This window comes from Sorex araneus, chromosome X (genome assembly GCF_027595985.1).
Source record: "Sorex araneus isolate mSorAra2 chromosome X, mSorAra2.pri, whole genome shotgun sequence".
Taxonomy (NCBI): domain Eukaryota; kingdom Metazoa; phylum Chordata; class Mammalia; order Eulipotyphla; family Soricidae; genus Sorex; species Sorex araneus.
The window spans coordinates 314,280,753-314,302,590 of NC_073313.1; the positions used below are offsets into that span (position 1 = coordinate 314,280,753).

The window sequence follows — 21,838 nt, forward strand, 5'->3', positions numbered from 1 at the left end:
TACAGACATGCTGTTGCCCAAAAGCAATAGCTGAGATGAGAGTCTGAGTCTGGGGCCAGGGATGCAGGAAGCCTGGATACCATTCACCACCACCTGGTTCCCCAGCACCACTAGAGCAAACCCTAAGAACCAAGCACAGTCAGGAGTAACCACTGAACCACTGGGTGTGGCCCCAACACAAACATAAAATCACCAAGTGCTTCTTTGACTGGGGAGAAATGCATATATCCAAAAGGAAACAAAGGAAGACAGTTCATTAATCACATCTCAAGAGAAAAGAGAAAAGTATTTAGAATGAAAAAAAATCACATAGATTAGGGAACAAATAAGCTACGGAAGAGAAGTAATCACAATTAAATGAAGATTTTTACGAGGAGTGTAGGAAGCTACTCCATATTCCTCCCCATTTCTTACTCCCAACACTGTGGCTTTCACCTCAATGCTCTATCTTCCTTATTTGCCTGCCACCCCTGTCCAGCAGCTGGCAATTTTCCCTCTTTTCTCACCAGTCTCTGTCTAAGACCATCCCGGCGGATGCACTTACTTCTGCTTGTACTTAGCTACCCATGTAGGAGATTTTTAAATAAGTTTCACTGTCAACTTCCAGGAGACTAGATTTCAATATTGGTTTTGCTTTGGGATGAGATTTCATTCTCTTGTTTTGTTTTGCGTGTTTGTTTGGAGGCTAACCCAGGAGTGTTCAGGCTTTGTTCCTAGTTCTGCACTCAGCAATGCTCAGACTTTATTCCTAACTAGGTTCAAGGAACCATAAGTGGTGCAAAGGATAAAGCTGAGGTAGTCCACATGCAAGACAAGTGCCTTACCTGCTGTATTGTCTCTCCAGCAAAGTTTCATTCTTTTTGCTCTTACTTAACTTATGAGTGAGAAGCATGGAAGAGATCATTTTTTCACTTTACCTTTGTTTACTAAAGAGCCAATGGTTCACTAGGTATTAGAATGCTATGAACCAGAAATCAGGAAAGTTTCCATTTTTTTGTTCCCATTCTCATAGGAATTCTCCATGTAACTCTGGCAATACAACTTCCTTCGCTGAGTCTTTCCTCTTTCATAGTAAGAGTTTAATCAAGATAGTCTGAGATGCTTCTACCTCCAACATATCACTGTAGGTCCTTCCACAGGTGGACAAAAAAAAGAAATATAAATTAAAGGAAGAGCTCACACTGAAAAAGAGGAGGGAGAAAACTAGAGAAAGATGAGGGGGGGTTAAAGAAACTCATGGTTCTTGCATCTCGATCCCATTTCTGCAACGTGGTAAGCAGCTATGCAATCGTGGACTAAGTGTTTAATCTCTTGGAACCTTGCTTGACTTCCTCATCAGTAAAACGTGATGTGAAGACTCACCCAACAGGTTTGATGAGGGGATTAAATGACATCATGTAACATAGCAAATTGTTACAAATCCTTTCCTCCTTCCCACTAACTGTCATGGGATTTAAAGACAGGTTATAAATAAATAGGGCATGAATTAGGACAAAAATGCCATCTTTATAAGCAAGTGATGGTTTATGTATACTTTATTTCTCTAAAGAGTCTTCTGACTGCCTGAAAAGAAATAATTTCCTCCCCCTACAATTCACCAGGAAGAATTATTAATGTCCTCATTCAATCCTTGTAATGCGATTACGAGTAATGATTTTCGCGAAAGTTGGTTCTGAAGATGTTCACAGATGCTTCCTTTATTGTGATACAATGTTAAGTGCATGACTAAAGTTCAACTCCATCGTTCACTCAACTATGCCAATGACCTTCCTCCTTTTCCTGCTGGCCACAAAATAAAAGAAAATTTCACTGGAAGGTGGAAAAGAGAAAAGAAAGAAAAAAAATATTTACAGTCTTTCCTTTTTAAAAGTCATATTTTAAAACAAAGAATTCTAGAATTATAGAGTGCCAAGGTGTAGATGACAGGCAAGATGTAAGGAGTGAGTTTATTCAGCCCTATTATTTGATGCATGTGGTCATGGGACTCAACATTTATGACCCCAAAAAGTGAAAACTGAAGTTGGACCTAGAAACCTAAGTTTTAGTGCAAGTTCTATCCCTTCAGTGACCAGGGATCAGTCTCATAACTTCTTAATTTCTTTAGGAATCCTCAATTGCAAACAAAGATCATAATCATAACACTAATCCCTGTATGTTGAGTAAGGAATCAATGAAAACTTTGTGAACTATAGAGCAGTTTTCAAATAAAAAAAATCATCATAATTCTTTGCACCCAAAATCTCTGAGCTTAGAACCCACATTCATTGACTTACCAAAATATATCATCTCTTTTGTATCTAATTTTATGAATCATGAGAGAAAATTACTAGCACCTGGTAAAATTTCTGACAGAGAATAAATGCACATTAAATATTTTTCTGAATTATTTTGGTGAAAATGCATAACAAAGAAAAGGGTTTTGAGGCTTCATCAGAGTCAAAGAGGTAAATATATAAAGCCTTTCAAATCCATCTCAGGCCAGTTGCCCACACACCCTCAGAGCATCTGAAAGAGCATGTTCTTTTGTTTTCACTAGGAAGATGGTCTGTATATGGGTTTCAGAACCTCTTTGCTTAACTGCAGACATTGGTTCAGACCACTCACAGAAAAGCTGACACCTAAAATAAAACAAAACATGTTGTTCTTCTTTTTTAAAAGTTTCCCAGATGGTCTACCTGAAGGAACAAACTCACTGGAATCCAAACCTGAGTTGACTATGTAGAAAAGAATTCAAATTCTCCTGGATAATCTAGCAAGCACACCTGGGAAATTCTCTGCTAGAGGCAAGTGACATAGGGCAGGATGGGTGTTACTACTTGATGGTAGAACTTCCTGGAATATTACAGTATGCTGAGAAAATGAGATTTTTATTTTAATAGCTCTTCTAGAAACTCTCTTCAGAGTTTCAAAGGATGCCTCCCTTCACATGAAAATGTGCTAGCTTTTAAAGTTTTCAAATGGATGCTTTTGTAAGAGCTGTATTTTCTTTAGTGAACTAAGGTGCTACAATGGTGATTAAGCAGGTTCCCAAGTGACAAAGCCTAATCATTAGTCTATTATTATTTTTGTTTAGTTCTATCTCCATAGCAGCCCTTGTTCATAATGTGCTTTGCAATTGTTTCTTAGTAATAGTCCTCACAAGATGTCCAGGAGGCAGAGTGGGCACTAGCATTAACATTTCTGTTTTGCCTTAGGGAGAACCACGGAGAGTTGACTATCTTCACAATTTATGCAAGGAGGAGGCCTCAGACTCCCTCACTCCCCCATCTCATCCTACACGTACAGTGCCTATATCTATGGAGCAGTCATGAGACTTTTGCTTGTAACTATTATAACACCAAATCTGGCCAGAAGGAACAGGATGGACAATAGAATCAGCAATCTAGGAGAGTTTGCACCCAAGATAGACTAGAATGTTCATTTAATCAACTTCATTTACAGCTAGAATCAGAGAAAAATTACTTTACCCAACTCTCACAAGGTCCTTTATTCCCACTTATAAGCATATTTTCTTTTTTTTTTAATTTTTGGGTCACACCTGGCAGTGCTCAGGGGTTACTTCTGGATCTGCACTCAGGAATTACTACTGGCAGTGCTTGGGGGACCATATGGGATGCCTGGGATCGAACCTAGATCAAGCTACGTGCAAAGCAACCACCCTACCCACTGTACTATCACTCCAGTCCCATATTTCCTTTTTAAGAGCCTACTATAGCGTTCCACCTTTCTCCCTCTGCCTTCTTCTCCCTCTTCTTTTATTCATATCCTTTAATAAAGTTTACACGAGAAGCTCCAGCCTGGACACTTGAAGCATATGTCTGCTAAGAGACTGGTGCTATAATTCCTGAACTTCGCAAGTCTACAGAAACGGAGCAAGTCTTTGATAACAGCTGAGCAGCAGTGATGCAGAGCCAGATGTAAGCACTCAAGTCTCCACTCTTCAATCTGGTACCTGGTTTCTTGCTCTCATATACCCGAGTCTGAGCCGTCCTCACATGTTTTGGGTTTACCTGAGAGAGGATGAGATCTCTTTGGAATCTGGGGGAAAGGTCACTTGGCCATAGCATAGCCAGGACAGAGAGCTCTCTCCTAAAACTCTCTGCTGTAGCAAAGAAAGGAATTGACAGTTGTCAGGAAACTGGAGACATGAAGACTTTTAGTGCCAACTATCACTTTTCTCTTCTTTACCCTGCCTTAATCAGAAGGCTGTCACTCCGCAGAGAAATGTATGCCTACTTAAGTAAACCTACTTCAGAAAAGATAAGTCACTCCTTAGCTGCCAGGGGCTGCCAAGTATTTCAACATTTCATACCCTGCCTTGGGTGCATCGAATACATGACATCATCAAAAACTAAACTTCAGCTCCTAAATTCCCCCATCGACCTCTAGCCATCTGTATTTCCGATGTGAGGAGTTTCCCCCTTTCCTCTTCCCTTGCTGTATTTTTGGAAACTCTTCTCTTTTCTAAAACCCCGGGTAGGTAATCGATGAACGAATAAAGCAACTGACGAATGAATCAAATCAGAACTTCCTAGAATAGTGTCGTCGTTGCCTGTGAATAATGTTATCGGGTCTTCCCGGGGCTCGTATAAGATGGGGTGGACATAAACCATGTCCCTTTACAGCACTCTTCCCCGTAAATTCCCGTGACGACACCCTGGCCCCGCCCACTCCAGAGGAGACAAAAGGCCCAGCCTGAGGGGGAGTCATTTCATTGGCACTTGAGTCGGCAAAGGTATCAGGCTTATCACGTCGCTGGCTTTTGAAATATTTGTGTGTGTGTGTGTGTGTATGTGTTGTCCTCTCTCGGACTGCCTCCTCTCGAGCCTTAGCTCCTTCCTCCCCGGCTCTGCTGCGGTCTGTGGCTTAGAATCACAGTCCGCGGTCAGAAGAGGGTTGTTTTTTGTTTTTTTTTGCTTTTCTTTTTTTCTTTTTAATTTCCTCCTGATGGAGATGGAGGGACGGACTCGCTGGAGGCGTCGGTGGGTTCCGCCTCGTTCTCCCCGGGAGGGCTTCTCCCCGGTCCAGATCAGGAGGAGCGAGTTGGAAGCGTCTGCGTCTCACCTGCACCTGTAGCAGACGCAGACTGTGTTGAACTTAGCCAGGCTCCCGCGGGGTCCCGGGGTTGGGTACCGGAGGGAGATGCCCCGAGAAGCAGAGCGGAGGCGGAGGGTGCACGGCAGCATCTCGGAGGGAGGCCGAGGGATGGAGGAGGAGGAGGAGGAGGGGGAGGCGATGCGGAGTGTGGGGCTCCAGGACCCGGTTCTCGAGCGTCAAGCGCAGGTGGTTCCCTTACAGGTATTTGGCAAACCAGACTGAGAGCAACCACACCGCGCCCAGCGGCTCTCTGTTCCCGACAGAAAGCGACATGGCCAAAGTCCCCGACCTGTTTGAAGACCTGAAGAACTGTTACAGGTAGGAACAAGATACTGTCTCTTGTGATTTCATTCCAGGGCGTCCAAGCCAAAGCTGGGGCTGACAGTGACTAGCTTGACGCCAGACTCAGAAACAAATGTATGGGTATTTTCCTATCTCTCAAGTGGCGGTGGGTTCAGTGAAACTGAGCAGCCACACGTTATTAAACTATTAAATAAAATATATTTTGGCATTGAGATATTAAAAGGGATATTAATTAACAAATGAGATAACTTGCATACGTATATATACAAATTATATATTATATATAACTTATAAATGTTTTATAGGATACATAGGAAGTAATGTTTGACATGTGGTCTATTTGGTTAGAATTTAAGTGAGACACATTAAAAGTACTACTTTGGGGGCTGGAGTGATAGCACAGTGGGTAGGGCGTTTGCCTTGCACGCAGCCGACCCAGGTTCAAATCCCAGCATCTCATATGGTCCCCTGAGCACCGCCAAAGGTGGTTCCTGAGTGCACAGCCAGGAGTAATCCCTGTGTATCGCCGGGTGTGACCCAAAAAGAAAAAAAAAAAAAGGTACTACTTTTTTCTTAAGGAGCTTAGCATTTTTTCTCTGAAGTTCAATTGCAACTCTTGAGTTTGTTGACCAAAGTTCAAGGTCTTTTCTGATGATTATCATTTCAAATTTGTGAAATACAAATTACTGCATACATGTGTACATATAGAAATCCCTAATTTTACAAAATAACAGCAATGGCTCTTTGTGTGATGTGTGTATGTGTGTGTGTGTGTATTTCCCAAAGCTAATGTGATTATTAAAATAAGTTAACCAGCAACTAGTGATATATCAAACAGAATTACACTTTATCATTTTGTTTTGCCAGTGAAAATGAAGAATTCAGCTCTGAAGTGGAGCATCTCTCTCAGACTCAGGTAATCAAAATGACTATCATTCATATGGGATCGCTATTTTTTATGCAGAAAGAACAGAATTGACTTTGGCCTTCGATGCTTGTGTTTGCCTTCACTAGAAGTTTAGGAACATACATTTCCTCATTATAAAAGAGACTACCTTTCCCTCTCTAGTACTGGTTGATGTTGTTCAAGTCCATCAGTTTCCTCAGAATGGAGCAGAACTTCCCTAAAAATCCCAAGAAGTACAGACTCCCGGGGCAAACTTTCTCCAAAGGTCAACTATGCACTCCTTAAGCAGTCCCTTTGGGTTATTTTATGAGGGATCTGTATCTTGAAGTGATAGGTCCTGTTCAGTCTCTCTGGTCGCAGCAGCAGGAGTTAGAAATAGCTCTCCAGAAGCCAGGGATGTGGCTCAATAGTAGTAGAACACATGCCTTGCGTATCCTGAGTTCAATCCTCTGCATCACAAAAAAATAATAGCCCATGAGGTCATAACCTATGGAGCTGAGGAGGAAGAAGTAAGCCAAATAAGTGAGAAATCTACAGCCTTCACCAAGCTATTTTCTTTTGCTAGGAGCCCACAAATAGACAAGTATGAGTTTTCCCTTGTGTATTTCTGGTATTGGCTTTAAAACCTCTTTTGGAGGAACATTCCTAAAATATTTAAGCACTGTCATTAGATGCTTCACCTCTTGAGAATCAACCAAAAGGCTGCCACACACAAAGACAGAAAACAGGAACATTGGGACTAGAGTGATAGTACAGTGGTTACGGTGTTTGCCTTGCACCTGCTGACCTGTGACCCCTGTGATACCCGAGCCTAGCAGGAGTGATTACTGAGTGCAGAACTAGGAGTGACCCCTGAGCACCACTGGATGTGGCAAAAAGAAAGAACAAGAGAAATAAATAAAGAAAGAGAGAGAGAGAAGAAAGAAAGAAAGAAAGAAAGAAAGAAAGAAAGAAAGAAAGAAAGAAAGAAAGAAAGAAAGAAAGGAAGGAAGGAAGGAAGGAAGGAAGGAAGGAAGGAAGGAAGGAAGGAAGGAAGGAAGGAAGGAAGGAAGGAAGAAGAGTGAAGGGAGGGAGGGAGGGAGGGAGGGGGGGGGGGAGAGAGAGAGAGAGAGAGAGAGAGAGAGAGACAGAGAGAGAGAGAGAAAAGAAAATAGGAAAGAAGGGTGTGAGGTTATGGGAGGTTATGGGGCTGAAGGCAGGCAGATACTGAGGAAAGGGACAAGAGAGGGGGAAGACTGGTAAAGTTTGAGTTACCCCAAACAAAAAAGGGAGATCCTTCTCACTATATCTTCAGCATAAAAATAAAGGGGTCTTGGGTTGGAACAATAGCACAGTGGGTGGGGCATTTGCCTTGCAGGCGGCTGACCTGAGTTCAATTCCCAGCATCCCATATGGTCCCCCCAGCACCACAGAGAGTAATTCCTGAGTGCATGAGCCAGGAATAACCCCTGTGCATCGCTGAATGTGACCCAAAAAGCAAAATAAATAAATAAATAAATTTTAAAAAATAAAAAAAGGGATCTCATTCTATGGTCAACCACAGTCCCTATTTTCCTTCCTCACAGAAATCCTTCTATGATGCAAGCTATGGGCCACTTCATGAGAACCACTTTGACAAATATATGTCTTTGAGTACCTCAGAAAACTTGAAGACTTCTAAGCTTACTCTCAAGAAGAGTATGGTGATGGTGGAGACTCACGGGAAGATTCTGAAGAAGAGGAGGCTGAGTTTTAATCAGTTTCTCACTGATGAGGACCTGGAAGTCATTGCCAATGCCAGTGGAAGTAGTCATTACCTACCAGAGGAAGGTAAAAAATCAACTTTAAGAAACTCCTTGTTGTTTTTCATTTTAATTAAAGGGAGCCGACAAAGAATAGGGGGCACAGGAATCTGGAATCAGAGTAAAAGGCGAGCAAGCAGTCATTAATTCTTGTAACTATAGAAGAGAAAAATTAATTTTTGTCTTTTCTCCAGTAACGGGGAGGCAGCGGTGATCTGAGTCTTGAAAACATGTTCATGGGCTCATTTTCTGACCATACCCTGCAAGCCTTACCACTCAGCTTTTCTGCAGAAGCAGTTATATGGTCTTAATGGAATGCCACTTACAGGCACACGTACTAATGCATCAAGTTGTTTGACCTTTGTGTGTTGTATGTGCAGAAAATAGAAATAATCAGAGTCCCTGCTTGTTGTGAAGATAAGGTAAATTATTTTCACAAACATCTGGCTAGAATAATGCTTGACACGTATGTTGTTGCTGCTGCTATCTTTTTGGTTTTGCTTTGCTCTTTGTTGTTTGTTTGTTTGTTTGTTTGTTTGTTTGTTTGTTTGTTTTAGAGCCATACTGAATTGTGACAGGGGTGGGGGTGGGATGGGGGGCACTCCTAGCTCTGTGCTTAGGATCAGTTTCTGCAGTGCTCAGGGAATTGTGCAGTTATAAGAATCAAATTGGGAGCCTTCTGCAGACAAAACATGCCTGCAGTCTTTTGAACTCTCTTTCTCTCTTTCTCTCTCTCCTTCTCTCTCTCTCTCTCTCTCTCTTTCTGTCTGTCTGTCTCAGTCTCTCTCTGTCTCTCCGTCTCCTTCCCTTTTAACACTGTCAACTAGTATTACCACTAGTTTATTATAGATATATTTTCTCTATTGTAAGAACCCTACATCATCATTAAACTGAAGAAATAAATATATATATTTATATATAATACATGTATTTTTAGAAGGATAACATATTTTAGATGATGGCTCAATATTAATTCACCCAGAAAATTTGAAAATACAACTCAATATAACTAAAGAAAAGTAAAACTCTCTTTACCACCAGCAGCACTATGGTACCTTCCCTAAAATATTTCTACATTCACACACATGAACTGATATGTTTAACATTATTAGGATCACACAATATATGATGTTTTATTCAGATTTTTTCTCTTAGTAATCTGTTAAGAACATTTTAGAGTGTCAATTTCCCCCTCACCTTACTGTAATGCACAGAAGGGGGCCCATATGTGGTACTAGGATAAAACCTGGGTCAGCTCCATTCAAAACACTGTAATATCTTTATGGACCCATATATTGTTCTTAATTAAGTTCATCTTTTTCTCGGACCAAATTTGAAATATATATGAGGAATATTAGATGTCTTTTGAGTGACTTGGAAACCTCCAAACAACCAAAAATGATAAATTTGCTCAAGTATCTTCATTTAAAAGCTACTTACAGAATGTTCTTTGAAAATAAACAAGTGACCCCAGGAATAATCCTAAAACCAGTTCTCCACTGACTGGGTAATTTCTCCTCTCTACCAATTTCCCTCACTAGATTGGAATGCTGCTCTCTCTCTCTCTCTCTCTCTCTCTCTCTCTCTCTCTCTCTCTCTTTCTCTCTCTCATATTGAATCACCGTGAGATACAGTTACAAAACTTTCATGTTTGAGTTTCTCAATGCCTCTTTCCGTCTACTATCTGTGCTTGTGTTAGAGCAGATCTATCACCTATATTTGTACCTAGACAAATAATCTAAACTTGTAATTATTTTGTTTTAGAAATCCAGCCCAGGTCTGTCTCTTACGAATTGAGGAGCAATGTGAAATACAAATTTATAACAACCAAAGGCCAGTGTACCCTAAAGGATAGCCTCAATCAAAGTATCATTCAAGAAGACAAATACCTCCGTGCTACTGCTTTACAGGATCTAAATGCTGAAGGTATTTGGACAACTCTGTCATAGTTCTCCTTTCATAGCTTTCTGCTATCAAAGAATAGACTTCTCTAGGTTCCTAGATTTACACAGTGCTTCTAGAATGAGATGAAGCACATGACCGTAACAAATTGCAAAGCCAGGAGCTTCATCTAAGTTGGAAGTTCCACAAGAAAAAGTTTCCTATTTTTGAGAACCTAAGTACAAGGGCTGAAGTGATAGCATAGCGGGTCGGGCGTTTGCCTTGCACATTTGCCTTGCCGACCCGGGTTCGATTCCCAGCATCCCATATGGTCCCCTGAGCACTGCCCGGGGTGGTTCCTGAGTCCAGAGCCAAGAGTGACCCCTGTGCATCACCAGGTGTGACCCAAAAAGCAAAAAAAAAAAAAAGAGAGAGAGAGAGAGAGAACATAAGTACAGTATAAAGCTTTCTGATGCACTATCTCATTTGGTTCTACCGGTAGTCTTAATCCTCAGTTTTAAAGATGAGAAAATGGAGTCATAAATATTAAATTACTTACCCAAATTTATTCAGAAACCATGAGGAGCAATCAGTGTATGAGAAGACCGGCTGATCGTTTTCTTTAAATAATTTGTTTGAGCGGGCACCAGTAATGTCTCTTCTTGTGAGACTGTTACTGTTTTTGGCATATCCAATACGCCACAGGGTAGCTTGCCAGACTCTGCCCTGTGGGCACAAAACTCTCAGTAGCTTGCCGGGCTCTCCGAGAGGGGTGGAGGAATCAAACACGGGTCGGCTGTGTGAAAAGCGAACGCCCTACCGCTGTGCTGTCGCTCCAGTCCCTTTAAATAATAACATGATAAAACTTATTTATCTTGCGATTGTGAAGCAAAACATTCAAGGGCTGCAAATAAGTTCCAAAAGATAAAATGCAATGCCCCCCGCCAAATTCTTATCCCACACCCACACCAAAATATTTGGTTACATATTTTAGCTTCAAGACATGCCACCAGTTCACAAAATGGTTTTCAGAGATCCAAAATAGCAACTGTGTAATAAATGATTCTTCCTTGAACATAGCTAACATTCTCTGACAATTAAAAATTTTTCTGTTATATTTCCTACTTAATATTATCTCAACCAATTCTCCTACATTACATTATATGTATTTACATTTTTTAATGGTGCTAGACTACTTAATCATGCTGTTATGCTGTTTTCCTGTATTAATATCTTGGTTAAAATTATCTTTGTGTATATGAGGTTGGGCTAGAGCAATAGCACAATAGGTAGGGCATTTGCCTTGCACGTGGCTGACCCAGGTTCGATTCCTCTGTCCCTCTCGGAGAGCCTGTTAAGCTACCTCGAGTATCCCGCCCGAACGGCAGAGCCTGGCAAGCTCCCCGTGGCGTATTCGATATGTCAAAAACAGTAACAACAAGTCTCACAATGGAGACATTACTGGTGCCCACTCGAGCAAATCGAGCAACGGGACGACAGTGCTACTTTTATATGGGGTTATTTGGAGGGAACATATGCCACAAGTGGAACTCCTGGGTTCCTAGCCAAAATCTCATAGCTCTTTTAAATATTATTCTCAGGGAAAGCAGCTACTTTTCACTATCATTAGTAACACATGAGTCTATCATCTTCCCCAAACTCCTCCACTATAGATCACTGTGAACTCATGACCTCACAAATTGCAGGGTCTTGTGCCATTAAAGTCATTACAAGAGATTGAACAAATACTCAACTCCCAATCATTTATTCAATATAGAAAGTTCTAAAATATTTAACCTGCCTAGTGATATAGCTGACATTGTAGAGATACCAAGATAAAAAAAATTCATTTCTGGTACTGACAGCATAGTTGGAAACTTAACTACAAACACACACACACACACACACACACACACACACACACACACATGCACGCACAGGTGCACCCTCATGCATATATACTCACACACAAACTCTTGATTTTATACAAGTACAATTAATTTACTTTTGTCTTGTTTTCTCTTTTTGCCAGTGAAATTTGACATGGGTACTTATTTAGCAGACGATGATTCTGAAATACCTGTGACACTAAGAATCTCAAAAACTCAGTTATTTGTAAGTGCCCAAAATGAAGATGAACCTGTGTTGTTAAAGGTCAGTTATCCTCAGTCTCCAGCTCCTCCAATTTCCCTTCATTTATACCATACATTTGTAAAGAGGTAGCACAGAACTCTTCTTTCCCTGCAGTCCCCACCTATCCCCACTCTTTCTCTCACCTATTTACAGTAGCAATTAGAGGCTGCATCTGAAAGAGTGTAGAGGAGATGGAAGAGTGGATCAGAGGTAAATTGCTTTCTCCCTTATCTTTCTTTTCCCTGCCTGATTCTATTTCTTTCTCATTCTATGGTACCCTTTTATTCTATCACTCTTTAATCCTTACCGATGTCTACTATCAGCCCAGTTGACAGTAGTACAGTGGACCTTGCCTCTAAGGAAGTCAAACAATCCAAGATCAGAGAAATCCATTGCCTGCCAATGAGCACAAAATTAAAAGCTAATAGCCAAGAGTCTACTCCTGGCCATCTGATTCAAATGCTTCTCTCTCACTAGCATTTTCCTTCAACTCAGTTTCATGTCCTCTACCACTCTGCCCCTCAAAGAATCAGGCACACATACTGCCCACTACAGCCCTAGATGCTTTCTCCTCTGATCAGGTGACTCATGCTGAAAAATGTATGTTGACCCCACCCCCAATCAGGATTTATGTGGGCATATGTATTTGTCTATCTGGATCAAGTGAGATAAAAGTGATGTCTAGCAGACAATAGCTTCAGTTATTAGTTCGTTTTGCAAGAGTCATCTATTGAGCACCTTCTTTTTTTTTTTAAGCATAGTGCAACAGTGGTGAGCAAAAATTATGAGCCTGTAGAACTTAGTCTTCTGATGGGTAATAGATAGATAAAACATGAAGAAGGAAGAAGGAGAAGGCAGAGGAGTTATAAAGAAAATGAACAGGGTACAGAGAGAGAGAAAAATGGAAAGGTATTAAAGTGCCAAAGGCAGAGCTCCCTGTAATCTAGGAACTGATGACAGTAGAGAGCATATCAGGAAAGGGAATGGGGTAATAATCCCTAAACAGAGAGCTGTAGGGACACCCAAAACTCTGAGGAACTCCAAGAGATATGATGTTAGCTTCAAAGATTAGAAGGAACACTCCAGAAATCGGACACTGTGGGGAAGAATGATAAGCAAAGGATAGTGTCTGCAGAGCTTTGCATTAAATTTTATTTGAGGTCATGAAATTATCTTCTCACTTGAAAAACTTTGCAGCATTTCAAACAGGGGAGTGTCCTAGCTTTACTAACTTTTCTTAACAAGAGACTAGATCAGAAAAAAGGAAATAAAGAAAATGTAAATCCTAATTAAGTCATTATAACAGTCATGGGGTAGGGAGTGGTGAGAAGCAGACAGAATCTGTTATACTTTCGAGATAAGACCCAGTGAGAGAGCCTGAGGGGGGAGGTGCCTCAGCAGTAGGGCACATGTATTGCATGTATGAGGCCCAGGGTTCCATTTCTGGCACTGTAGACAAAAAGAAAAATTAGAAGGAAGAAAAGAAACTCTATTTACTTAGATGGAAAAATAGGAGAGAAATGGATTTGGGGGGGTGGAATATCCTTGTACTAAAAACCCCAAAGAAACCTCAAAGGAGCATTTAGTTACTTTATTTTCCTTTAAGTAGAGGTGCATCTTAAGTTAGAAGTGGAATTTTATTTTTCCATGAAGATACAGATTCTGTTCATACTCATAAAAAGAGTTCTATCTAAAGGGATGATGGCTATCAAAAAACTGTATGGAGGGGCCGGAGCGATAGCACAGCGGGTAGGGCGTTTGCCTTGCATGCGGCCGACCCGGGTTCGATCCCCAGCATCCCATATGGTCCCCCAAGCACTGCCAGGAATAATTCCTGAGTGAAAAGCCAGGAGTAACCCCTGAGCATCGCTGGGTGTGACCCAAAAAGCCAAAAAAAAAAAAAAAAAAAAAAACCTGTATGGAAAGGATTCAGGCAATGAGTCAATTGAGGCAGCATCTAGCTTATACAGCTAGAAAATTTGTGTGTGTGTGTGGTGTTTTGTTTGCTTTAGTTTTCAATTGTTTCTTTAATATGGAGACACACTTTTTCTGTTGTCTTGGGGCCACACCAAGCTGTACTCAGAGCTCAAACCTAGCTCTGTGCTCAGGATCACTCCTGGTTGTGCTTGAGAGACTGTATGCGGTATTGGGGGTGAAACCCTGATTGGCTTTGTATAAGGTCAAGCACTTTACCTTCGATACACCTTCGAGCCTAATGAAGGTGATTTAAATGTTAAGTGACATGTTGCTTTTTCAAATAAGATTAAGAGGTAAAAGACCTAGAATCACTGTGTTCATCTTTGGTGTGAAAATGCTTAAGGTCTATGCTGAAGGTAGGAAAAGAACAATCCTGTACTTGCCAGGATACAGAAAGATATCAGTGTCATTGGAAGCTTTTGTAACTAATTTGAATTTCTCTCCAAATAACTAAGGCAATCAACCTACTCAAATAGATTGAGCCATAGGCATGTAAAAATTACTTGCCAAGTTAACAGATAATAAATGCTCACTGAGTGGACAATGAATGAAGAATTTCTATCACCATATTGCATAGCCATAGTCCTGGAGTGCTATGGCTTCATGAGGACCAAATGTCAAATGATTGAGATGAGTTTTTTTTTCTAGCACCTTCTTATCTCTAGCTGATCTCTGTTCTGTTCTTTTCATAGGAGTTTCTTGAGACACCCAAAACGATCAGAGATGAAACCAACATCCTCTTCATTAGGGAAAATAGTGGTAGTGTAAGTTACTTCAAATCAGTTGCCTATCCAGACTTGTATATTGCCACAAAACAAGATCACTTCGTGCACATGGCAAAAGGACCTCCTTCTATCACTGACTTTTTTGTATGGGAAAGCTAGTCTTAACACTGAAGTCTACTTAGTTTGAAGTGTTGACAGTCTGTATGTACCATGTACATGAAGCAGTCAATTTTTTTATTCTTGGTAATTTGCTGAGCTCTAGTAATTCTAAATGAATGTTTACTCTCTTTGTAAGAGAGGGAGCATGGTCTAGTACAATCAAAGATAACATATAATATTGTTTGTTATTTAAAGAACACTTTAAATTTTGCAAAGTACCTATTATTTAAATTATTAGTCTTCATTAATGATATTGGGAGAGGGCCAGAGTGATAGTACAGCAGAGAGAGTGTTTGCCTTTTATGCACCCAACCTGGGTTCAATCCAAGCATCCCATGTGGTCCCCTCAGCACCACCAGGAGTAATTTCTGAGTGCAGAGTCAGGAGTAACCCCTGAGTATGGCCAGACATGACCCCAAAAAGCCAACAATAATAATAATAATGATAATTTTGGGATAACAAAGACTACCATGTATGTCTACCAAAAAGACACTACCCATATTAAAAGTGAATTTACTATGATATAAGAAAACTAAGAAATACTCACAATGGCAATTAGAATGAGCCATAGGCCCAAGAATTCATTCCAATTGCTTAACTTCTGTTTTTGTTTTGTTTTGATTTTCCTTTTTTGGGTCACACCCAGCGATGCACAGGGGTTACTCCTGACTCTGCACTCAGGAATTCCTCCTGGCGGTACTTAAGGGTACCATATGGGATGCTGGGAATCAAATCCGGGTTGGCCACATGCAAGGCAAATGCCCTACCCACTGTACTATCGCTCCAACCCCTTCTGTTTTTAAGTTACTGATGTACCCTTAGTCTAGTGCTTTAGGTTTCTGAACCTCCATCCTATTGTATTCAATAGGGAGAAAATGATACCTTTATCCTTCCTGACTCACAATATTTTATTTCAATCAATGAAGCACTTTCGGTAAGATGCTTCTTGCAGTTGAGCCTCCAGAAGCAAAGAATAAAATGTTGTTCTAAGTTATTATTTATATATGTATTTATGACTATGTTTTAAAGATAATTATAACATTATATATTTATGTACTTTCTTGCCATTACTGAGTGTGACAGGACATCCTCAACAATAGTAGACAATATTTCCAGGCTGGGAGAGTTTGTTTAGTTACACCAAAGCACTTTGGTGCAAGTTATGTTTTATCATTACCATGAAGCTCTGTATTCAAGTACCTGAAAGCCCTGTTAAACTAATAATAAATACTGACCATCTTGTTTGAGATAATCATTGGCTATTCTTTCACTCCTCTGCCTTTAAACTTCCTGTAGCTCTCTTCAGTCATTTGATTTCACCTACTGTCAGCTCCTACTAGTTAACATGAGATAAACTTTACTTTGGCAACCATGAAACAACTGTGAATTTTCTTTTCTGGGACTGGAGCTGATAGGAGACTTGTCTTGGATGCGGTGATCATAATTAGTTGTCTTAGAAGGTAATTCTGGTACATAATTGTTGATGATCATTTTACTGCATAATAACTAAGGGCAAATGTTGAAAGTTCACATAAATATCTACATTTGTTGTTCCTGTAAAATAAAAAATGATTGGTTCTACAGTCAGATCAAGATTTTATGATTTAGTCGGGATGGGAGATGCATGCTGAAAGTAGATAGTGGGCCAAACATGATGACTCTTAGTGTCTGTGCTGCAAGCCATAATGCCCAAAAGTAGAGCGAGAGTATGGGGAATATTGTCTGCCATGGAGGCAGGGGGAGGGTGGGAAGGGGGGTTATACCAGGAATATTGGTGGTGGGGAATGTGCACTGGTGGAGGGATGGGTGTTTGATCATTGTGAGATTGTAACGCAAACATGAAAGCTTGTAACTATCTCACGGTGAATCAATAAATTTTTTTTTAATTGTGATTTTTCTCTTCCCTGTGTTAGCTTGCCCTTAATCCATATGTGGCATTCAGAATAATATTCCCAGATTCACTTAACGCTCACTTTATACATGCACAATATTATATTTACAAGTCCTTACAAAGTCACACACACAAAACTACTTTCCTGTCACTGTCACTGTCATCCTGTTGCTCATCGATTTGCTCGAGTGGGCACCAGTAACGTTTCCATTGTGAGACTTCTTGTTACTGTTTTTGGCATATCTAATTTTCCACGGCTAGCTTGCCAGGCTCTGCCGTGCAGGCGAGATACTCTAGGTAGCTTGCTGGGCTCTCTGAGAGGGGCGGAGGAATGGAACCCAGGTCCACCGAGTGCAAGGCAAATGCCCTACCCGCTGTGCTATCGCTCCAGCACAAAACTTCTTTAAGGATTTAAATGAGGGTCTGGAGTGATAGCACAGTGGGTAGGGCATTTGCCCTGCACGCGGCCGACCTGGGTTCAAATCCCAGCATCCCATATGGTCCCCTGAGCACCGCCAGGGGTGATTCCTGAGTGCATGAGCCAGGAGTGGTGACCCTTGTGCATTGCTGGGTGTGACCCAAAAAAGCAAAAAAAAAAAAAAAGAATTTAAATGAAATTTGAAAGCCATTAAAATAAGATACATTGCATTGAAAAAAATTTAAATCAAAGGAACTTATAGTTAGATATAGAAGATAATGGGGAGGAGTAATCTGAGATGACTCAATTTCATACTTGGAAAGCAAGTAAATGGTTGTGTGTCAGTGTATTTTATAGAATGTTTTAGAAATTTATCTCAGTTCCAGGAAGAAGTATGATAATTACCATTGTAGACATGTCATTTGAGCAATTGGCAGGATACTCAATAATAATAGACAGATGATTATGTGTCTAGAACTCAGAAGAAGTTTGACCTCGATACTGATTTGGAAACAGTGGGTTTATAGTAGGATAGAGCTGAAGAGAAGACAAGCATAATATATGATGAATAGTCTTGGTTGCCCATAAAAATCACCATTTCCCCTTCTTCTTACTAACAGAAGCCTGATTCCATTCAGAAGGAAATGTGACCTGCCCCTCCCTACCCCAAAAGTTAATACAACTGGCCTAAGTAAATCATGATCATTCTGTCTTCACATGACTGAGTCATGTTGAGTTATTCCTATCTAGCTTCTGCTGGAGACAATGTCTAGCTAAGATTTCATAACCTAATAAAAGAGAAAGCCATTGCAAAAAAAATTATTTTTCTTCTTTGTTGCACATATACGAAATGTTCTATCAGGGTATGAGCTTGGAACTTTTGAAGACAACTTGCCACATTGAAAGGCCAAGGAATACAAAATGAGGGAAGAAAAAGAATCAGCAAGTCTGACTGTTTATTTGCACTAAACATCTACAGTCAGATTTGAAGAAAAAAAAGAGTACTGTGGTTTAAAGTCATTTTAATTTGACTTGCTATTTATTTATTTGCTTTTGCTTACAATCAAGCACAGCCTAACATATAGAGAACCCCAGAATTAATAGAGAGAAATGGATAAAAATAGTTTTGTTTGTTTCACTCCATTCTTTTTATTTAAAAAAAAAAAAGTGGGGGTATGGTGCCACCAGCAGGTCAATCTGTACCTGTGGATCAGCAGCCTGATGGTGCCTTCAGACTTCCAGATACCATAAAATTGCTGCTGTGCCTTTGGCCAGACCCCAATAACTTGGGGCCAAATTTACCAAGAAATTAAACTGCCAAAAGTTAGGTATGTGGAAGCCACACCCACAAACCACCTCCAACTCAGCTATATAAACTCAGTTATTGGCCTTATTTCAGAGACCCATAAATCTCAAAGAGATCAAAAGACGAAGTTAGGGCCAGTGGTACGGAGATAAGCAGGAACCCGTGACTGACATCTCCAAAGCCCACTTGGATTCGGACTGGGCCTCGTCCCCCCAGGACCCCAGTTTTCTCGTAGTTTAGCAGTCACATCCACAAACTGCCCCCTGAGCCATGTAATCTCATCAACGGCCAAGACCTAGAGACTATAAACTAAAGCACCCAGAAGAGAGTGCTTCAGAATGTCCTGAACCCACACCAGGCTGTCTTCACCAGGGCATCTTGGAGAGGGGAGGATTGAGTTTCCCTCCCCACCCCAAGCAGAACCCTAGCAGCCAAAGACCTCCAAAACTCAATCACTGCCATGCTCAAGACCATGCTCCATACGGTTGGACGAGCCTCACCCAAGAGGGGATGAGCCTCACCCAAGACAGGATGAACCTCACCCAAGAGTGGACTGGCAGGAAAACCCAGATATGTGGGAACCTATGACTGAGATCTTCAAGCTCGCTTGGATCGGGACTGGGCCTCCTCCCCACAGGTTCCCAGCTTTCCAGAAGCTCCTAGTCACACCCACCAACTGCCCCTGGGACCATGCAATCTCATCGATGGCCAAGACCCAGAGGCTATAAACTAAAGCTCTCAGAAGAGAATGACACAGAATTTCCTGGACACTATATTCTATCCATAACAAGCAATACAAAACAAATCATCTAGCATTGTCTTTTTGGCAGGTCTGAGTTGTGGTGAGACTGGTGTTGAAATATCGAATGTAACCAAAGTAGAGAGAGAGTATGGGGGAAATTGTCTGCCACACAGGCAGGGGAGGGGTTGGAAGAGGGGGGTGAATACTGAAGATTTTGGTGGTGGAACGTGTGCACTGGTGAAGGGATGGGTGTTTGATGATAGTTTGATGACGAAGCTCAAACATGAAAGCTTTGTAACTATAGCTCATGGTGAATCAAAAAAAGGGGATGGGGGAAATAATAAAATAATAAAACAAAATTAACATTCTGAATTGGACTGCAGCGATAGCACAGTGGGTAGGGCGTTTGCCTTGCACGCGGCCAACCTGGGTTCGATTCCTCCATCCCTCTCAGAGAACCTGGCAAGCTACTGAGAGTATCTCGCCTGCCCGGCAGAGACTAGCAAGCTAGCTGTGGCGTATTGGATATGCTAAAAACAGTAACAACAGACCGCCGAGATGTGATCCTGGGGGCCGCACGCGAGTGCGGCCTCTCCGCAGCTGCACGAGCGTGAATCCACACCCAGCAAAACCACTCTCAGCATGGGCAACTCCTCGCAGAATGTCTCCAGCCTGAGAACTAAGCCTCGGCCCTGTGCCTGCCCAGGAGGGGAAAGGTATTTCTCTCTCTCTCACCTCTTTCTCTCCGGGGATGAAGGGCGCGGTGTCCGCCATATTATGACGACCACAGATTGGGTTTTCAAGCCTGCAATGATCCAATATCTGGAAGAAATCACCCTGGACTTAGTTGTTAAAGTACAGAAATTCAAAACCGCACAGCCGCAGTAGCGGCCTCATTTGTCTTCACAGTAGGTCTGAATTTAGTGGGGTACTCAACACAAACAACAATAGTGAGGTTTGTGTTGAAATATTGAATGTAACCAAAGTAAACAGAAAGTAAAATGAAACTTATCAGTTACAAGGCGGGGGGTGGGGAGGCGGGATGGGAGGTGTACTGTGTGTTTTTTTTTTGGTGGTGGTGGTATATGGGCACTGGTGAAGGGATGGTTGTTTCAGCATTGTATAACTGAGACCTAGGCCTGAAAGCATTGTAATCTTCCACACAGTGATTTAATAAAATAAAATTTTTATTTAAAAAAAAAAGTAAAAAAAAAAAAAAAAGTAACAACAAGTCTCACAATGGAGATGCCCGCTCAAAAAAAATTGATGAACAACAGGACAATAGTGCAGACATTCTGAATTTTTTTAAAAAAAGTCATGTGGAGTCCATGACAATTCAATCAGCTTAATCAATGGCTGAATAGATAGCAGTACTCCTACATTAAAAAAAAAAAATTGGAGAAGAGAAGCTAGACCACACCCAGCACTCAAAGCTTACTCCTGTCTCTTTGCTCAAGGGTCACTCCCTTTGGGGCTCACTGGATCCAGTGGACCTTATGTGGTGCATGGGCTGACCATCCGAATCCACACAGAGACAATCAACAGGTATAGAAAAAGATACAAAACATTGCTATCATCGGGGAAATGTAAAATAACTCCAAGGAAGCAGTTTCTCATTTCTGCTAGGATGGCTTCCCCCATGAGGGAAGAGATGACAAGCATTGGTTAGGATAGCAGGATGAAGGGGAGAGTAACAAGAAGCTTCAGTGGATGTGATATCTATCAGTAAAGTCACTACCAATATGACCCAATAATATTGATAAGTGGATAAAAAAATGTTTAGTGCTATATTATTATGACGACAAGGAACAAGGAAACTCCATAGTTTGCAACAGCATGATTGGGACTTGTCAAAGAAAAACGCTGCCTGCAACCACTTCTATGTGTGCTATAAACAAAAATCTGATAGCACGACTTGATAGAATGGATAAAGTCTGAAAGAACATGGGTACCAGGAGATGGAGTCCAGGGAGTCTGTGATGGGTAGAGAGTTGCTATTAGGGAGAACAAAAGCATTGTGAAGGAGGAGGATGATGATGGCTTCATAGCACTGAGAAGATAGTGAACACCATCAAAATGTAGATATAATGTACATTTAAAATAGCTTGTATGATGAGACTGACACCCAAGGACAGTAGAGACAAAGACTTGGATTGCTTCACGGTTGGAAGCCTGCCTCGTGTATGGCGGAAGAAGACAGCTGGGAAAGAGAAGGGACCACTAAATCAATGATGGTTGCGGGGATCCATGGGGAGGGAGATGTGTGCTGAAAATAGACAAACGACCAAATACAATACAGATACTGTTGGCCTCTCAGTATCTGTATTGCAAACCATAATGTAAAGAGAGTGAAAAAGGAAAGTGCCTGCCATAAAAGGCAGGGGATGGGGTGGGTGAGGTGGGAGGGGTTGGGGTAGAGGGATACTGGGTACTTAGGTGGTGGGAAATGTACACTGGTGGAGGGGTGGGTGATCGATCATTTTATGACTAAAACTCAATCATGAAAGCTTTGTAACTG

The 21,838-nt window shown here is 41.3% G+C and overlaps 1 protein-coding gene across 1 annotated transcript; it reads left to right on the forward strand.

Moving 5' to 3' along the window:
* Positions 1-4,705: 4,705 nt before the first annotated feature.
* On the forward strand, positions 4,706-16,670 carry IL1A (interleukin 1 alpha). The gene is made up of 7 exons (XM_055122221.1): positions 4,706-4,735; positions 5,299-5,415; positions 6,268-6,316; positions 7,873-8,116; positions 9,853-10,014; positions 12,002-12,123; positions 14,772-16,670. Exons 2-7 carry the CDS (start codon positions 5,369-5,371, stop codon positions 14,961-14,963), a joined length of 816 nt encoding a protein of 271 aa, XP_054978196.1. The 5' UTR covers positions 4,706-4,735; positions 5,299-5,368; the 3' UTR covers positions 14,964-16,670.
* Positions 16,671-21,838: the final 5,168 nt, after the last annotated feature.